Consider the following 5,751-nt stretch of genomic DNA (forward strand, 5'->3'; position numbering starts at 1 on the left):
TAAATAAAAAATATTTTTAAAGTTTTTACTTGTAAAAATAGGTATACAATTTTCGATTTAATCGTTGTACCATACTTTAAAAGTATATAATGCTCTTCAGATAGACAGCAGTACCAGTGACACTGGTGAGCCTTTCAAATTTGAACTCTTATGTGCTTATGTAGCTAAAACAAATGCCAGAATATGGAATTGTTGAACCAGAAGGCATGTATTAATATATTTCAGTTTCCCTTCAGGATTATACTAACTGCTTTCCCCCAGTAATGCACTAGGGGGCATTTAACTGCCTTAGCTATATTAGTAACTAAACTTTTCTCCATCACTTCGTATGTTTGTCAGAACTTCTTATGCATTAAATATGTCTTACAGTTTTCAGTTGAAGTAATCTGCTTTTCAGTTTTGAAGCATGTGCTACTTCTGTAATTTGATTAATCTTTTTTTTTTTAATAGCTTATATGGTAATTTAACACTTTCTCAATTCATTCAGTGGTTATCAATCAACGGTTATTGATCATTTATTGTATCTTTGATTATTAAAAAATGCTAAGGTTAGAAAGATAAAATCTTGTGTCTTCTCTGTAAAGAACTTGAATTCTAAGCAGGAAACTGACATCTGAACAGCTTAGTATTAATTATTATATTCACAGTAGGTGTAAGAATGCCTGGAATGCTCAAAGAAGGACTCAAGGCAGCCTAAGGCATCGGCAGTTTAGAGGAGGCTTCATTGAGCTGGGACTTCAGTAGAGCTGGGTGTGTGGCTTATGCTTGTAATCTTAGGTGCTTGAAAGGCTAAGGTAGGATGAGTTCAAGGCCAGCCTGGGCAGCTGTCTTAGTTTCTTTTCCTGTTGCTGTGATAAAATACCCTGACAAAAGCCATTTGAGGGAAAAGGTTTTATTCTGACTCACAGTTCCAGGATACAGTCCACCATGTTGGGGGAGTCACCGCAGGAGGAGCATAAAACAGACACATGGCATCCACGGTCAGGAAGCAGAGATGATGACTGCACACAAATGCTCAATTTCCTTCCATTTATGCAGTCTAGGATCCCTGCCAGGAAACGGTGCCAGCCACAGTGGGCAGATCTTCCCATCTCAATTAACATAATCAAGAGAATCCCCCATGAGCATGCCCAGAGGCCTATCTCCTTGATGAGTCTAGATTAGGTCAAGTAGAGAGTACACAACACAAGCTTAGTGAGACCCTGTCTCAAGAGAAAGTAAAAATGAGCTGGGGATGTTAGCTCAGTGATAGCATGCTTGGGTAGCATGGATGAGATGGTGGGTGCAGTTTCTAGTGCTCAACACACACACACACCACAAACACAACACATAGATTATCCGGATGGGGGCTGGGAGGAAAGGAAGAAGGGAGGAAGGGGAGGGGTAGGATTATAGCCAGCTATAAGGAAAGCATGGTAGATAGTTGAGACAGGGTTTCATACCATATAGCACAGGATGGTCTTGGACTTGTGGCAGCCCTCCTGCCTCAGCCTCCTTGGTATTGGAATTACAGGAATGACCCACCACTCCCATCATAGTAGAGCAGTTAATGGGGAGCCAGAACAGATTTATAGTGTGAAGTAACAGGTCGGATCTCAGCTTTACAAAAGACTTTTCTGCTGTCAGTGAGGCATGTGGACTGACTTGGGAAGGGAATGAGAAGTAGCAGGACAAATATTGCCCATGACTGGAATGTGCAAGATGGCAGTGTGGGGAGTGTCTCTTCATTGGATTCCTTCAGTCCTTCCTGCTGACCACGAGTTTTAAGAGCTTTCAGACTTCATTATATAAAAAAATTATTGTGTGTCTGTGTGTATGATGTGTGTATATGATGGGTCCATATGTAGCATGGCTTGAGTCTGTAGGTCAGAGGACATTGGTTCTCTTCTGCCATGTGGGTCCTGGGGATCGATCAAACTTAGGTTGTCAGGCTTGTATAGCAAGCACTTTTACTCACTGAGCTATCTTGCCAGCCCCATTATTTTAATTATCTACATTTTAAATCATAAGCTGTCATTTTGAATTCTAAGTGTTAACATCAAAAATGCTGCTATTCTTGAGGAGAAAATGCCTTAATAAACATTCTTTTTTTTTTTTTTCTCACAGGCTGCCGCTGATGAATACAATAGGCTAAAGCAAGTTAAGGGAGTAAGTATCTGGTTTTAAGACTCTCTTCCTTAGTGTTTAAGGTGACTGTCCCTCACACATGCATGTGCACTGATTTCAGACAAAAGACCCTGCTATTTACATAGGGGCCTTTAACTGAGAAATTAGAGTCTTAAATTTATTTTTATTATTTATATTTTACATGTACAAATGTTTTGCCTGAATGTGTAAGTGCACTATGTACATGCAGCACCTTCAGAGGTCAGATAGGTGCTACTGAATGTCCTTAACCACTGAGCCATCACTCCAGCCCTGAAATGGGAACTTTAATTTCAGTTGTTTGCAACTACACCTTATACTGACTTTTCCAAAGGCTTTTTATTTAAAATTTCATTTATTATTTTTTATTATTTTATGTGTATTAGTACATTGCCTGCATGTATGTAAGTACACTTGTGTCGGTGTTGTACAGTGCCCACAGAGGCCAGAAGAAGCCATTGGATTCCCCGGAACTGGAGTTATAGATGATTGTTAGCCACCATGTGGGTGCTGGGAACTGAACCCAGGTCCTCCTGCTTTCACAGCAAGCGCTGTACCCACTAAGCCAACTCTACAGCCCCTTAAGTGAGTTTTAAGAGTATATTGGGAGCAAGAGAGATGGCTCAGTGGTTAAGTGCACATACTGCTCTTGCCGATGGCCTGAGTTTGGTTCCCAGCACTCATATCTGACAGCTCACAACCTCCTGTAACTCCAGCTCCAGGGAATCCTGTACCTTTATCTGGCTTCTGCAAGTATCTGCACTCATATGCATATACCCATACATAAACATAATTTTTTTCTTTTGGTCTTTTTGAGACGGGGTCTCCCTATAGCCCCAGCTGGCCTGGAACTCACTAAGTAGGCCAGACTGGCCTTGAACTCACAGAGATCCACTTGCCTCTGCCTCCTGAGTGCTGGGATTAAAAGTGTGTGCCACTACACTGGGCCCACATATGCATAATTAAAAATAAAATAAACTTTTTAAAAGATTATGTACTAAAAGTTTTTGTCCCTTGTTTTCCATTTAAGTTTTCTTTTCTGTAGTTGACTGACTATAACAAGTTTCTTATTTTGCTGATTCTTTTTTTTACATTTATTTATTTGCTGTGTATATATGTGAATATATGTATGTATGTATAGGTGTATCCACATGTGCCATGGCACATATATGGGGTCAGATGACAGCTTGTAGGAGTCCTCTCCTTCCATCGTATGGGTCCTGGGGCTTGAACTGAGGCTGTCAGGCTTAGCATCAGGTGCCCTTACTTGCTGAGACATCTTACCAGCCCCTGATTTTTTTTTTTTTTAAATTACAATATATAGGGCTGGAGAGATAGCTTAGTGGTTAAGAGCACTGACTGCTTTTTGCAGAGACCCTGGGTTTGGTTCACAGCACCCACATGGCAGCTAACAATCCTTAACTCTAGTTCCAGGGAATCTGGTGCCCTTTTCTTGTCTTTGGCAGGCTTTGAACACATGGGTGCACTTACATACATGTGGGCAAAACACTCATACACATGAATTTTTTTTTTTTTAATTTAAAGAAAGATAATACGTAGGCATATAGGCCAATAAATTTTCTTGGTGAATGAACACATTTTTAGGAATGAATATATCCTTTATAACAGATGATATTGTTGAGGAAAGAGACTCATCTGCCTGTGGTTAGTGATACTGCCTGACACCTTGAGTCTATGCATTTAAGTCTCAGCAATTCTTTGTGACTAATGTTCTCTTTTTTTTGTTTACCTTTTCCAGAGACCTATTTTTAGTTTGTTGAATTTTTGTGATTGATTTTTCTTCCTTTTAGTCTTCAGATTACAAAAATAAGAGGAATTATTGCAAGCAGTTGAAGAGTAAATTATCACACATCAAGAGAATGGTTGGAGATTATGATAGACGGAAGACATAAGGCAGTGTCAGTTGCCTGAGAATGAAGGCTTATCTGTCTGATGTCTCTGCAATTCTCTCCAGAGGCAAAGTGACTTTGGACTCTAATGTTGGAAGTTAAAACTTTGATCATTACAAAGTTTCGGTAGCATTAATACCATCAATTTCATATCATCAGTATTGAAGCATTTTATAAATAGCTTTTGATAATCAACTGGGCTTGAACACTCCAATTAAGGATTTTATATTTTAAACATTGGTTCTTGTATTAAAAATGAAATGTTTGCCACCTGGTGTGGTGGTGCACGCCTTTAATTCCAGCACTTGGGAGACAGAGGCAGGTGGATGTCTGTTTCAAAAAAAAATAAAATTAAAAAAATTAGAAAATGAAATGTTGTTTGAGGTTTTAAAGTTAAAGGAAGATCCTGGTATGAACCGTGCTGTGAACTTTCATGCCCAGACAATGTCTTAATACCTGAGTGTGTTCCTCTGTGTAGATCATCCCATAATCCTCCCAACAGCCCTTCAGGAAACCGTTATTTATGACGACTTCTTTCAGGTAAGGAATCCAGGTTCCTGCAAGGAAGTCTCCAAAGTGAAACTGCTTGTTTCTCAATTGTAGTTTTGGTTATGTCTGTTTTATGCTAATAATAAAGTTCCTCAATCTCCTATTTTAGATATTGTGTATAATACATTTTATCAGCTTCCTTATTGATTTTTTTCTGTTGATATGAATGGTTAGAATTTTCTTTTGTGTTATGTTTTCCTAATAATTCAAATCATGTACAATTAACAAATATGTGAAATTTAAAGATTATAAATATATATGTACTTTTGAAAAATCAGTTTAAACCTGGGGTTAGAATTTTGTGTATTTTTAAATGCTTTTTATCTTTTATAGTTTACATGCATTTTTTCTGATAATCAGCTAGACCTTTTCACTATAGCAAAGTATCCAATTACATTTATAATTATGACTTGAATTGTGTTTCATAGGAATGTTCATGTTCTTTTTTCTGTACATATTTTGTAAGGTATTAAACCTGCGTTCTTTTTCTGTAATATGTTTGATGTCATTAGTGCTGTTCATATTAAGCTGTGGAAAACCACACTGAGGAGTTGTTTCCGTTGTTTAAACAGTCTTGGATGCTGTGCTGGTTCGTGATTTCTCAGACCTTGGGCTGTGAGGAAACCAGTCTATATGTACTTTTGAAATAGTGCACATAAATCTCATGATTTTTTTTTTTTTTTTTTTTTTGTCTTTTTGAGACAGGGTCTCCCTGTAGCCCCAGCTGTCCTGGAACTCACTATATAGACCAGGCTGGCCTTGAACTCACAAAGATCTGCCTGCCTCTGCTCCCCAAGTGCTGGGATTAAAGGCATGCACCATCACACCTGGTTTCTCATGATGGTTTTTAAAAATTCAAATTCTTGTTCTAACAAGAATTTAGCTGATGATACTGTACAAACCCAATTGATTATGTACATCCAGCCTGGTTTGGTCTGTTTTTCTGAAAACCCTTTATATACCTTTCAGACACTGAAGTACATATTTTTCTATATACAATTTTGAATTATTTTCCAAAGATAAGCTTTTAAATAATGCTTTTTGTAACTGATTCACTTCTTCAAACTGAGCTTAATCCAGGCTGGTTCAAACATTCATTCCTCCTGCTTCCACCTCCCAAACACACCTGGTGCTCTGCTCCACACCT

The 5,751-nt window shown here is 38.3% G+C and overlaps 1 protein-coding gene across 2 annotated transcripts in view; it reads left to right on the forward strand.

Annotated features, from left to right (window-relative positions):
• Positions 1-4,351, forward strand: part of Ocln (occludin) — a 63,145-nt gene extending 58,794 nt beyond the window's left edge. Inside the window, exons 8-9 of one of the 2 annotated variants that reach the window (XM_008838853.3) lie at positions 2,107-2,148; positions 3,957-4,351. In XM_008838853.3, coding sequence (XP_008837075.1) covers positions 2,107-2,148; positions 3,957-4,058 — 144 coding nt within the window. In that variant the 3' untranslated portion in view covers positions 4,059-4,351. The remainder of the gene's footprint in view (positions 1-2,106; positions 2,149-3,956) is intronic. The other variant, XM_017799579.2, reaches the window with a different exon arrangement.
• Positions 4,352-5,751: the final 1,400 nt, after the last annotated feature.

The sequence above is a fragment of the Nannospalax galili genome, unplaced genomic scaffold (genome assembly GCF_000622305.1).
Source record: "Nannospalax galili isolate Female #2095 unplaced genomic scaffold, S.galili_v1.0 scaffold518, whole genome shotgun sequence".
In the NCBI taxonomy this organism is placed as follows: domain Eukaryota; kingdom Metazoa; phylum Chordata; class Mammalia; order Rodentia; family Spalacidae; genus Nannospalax; species Nannospalax galili.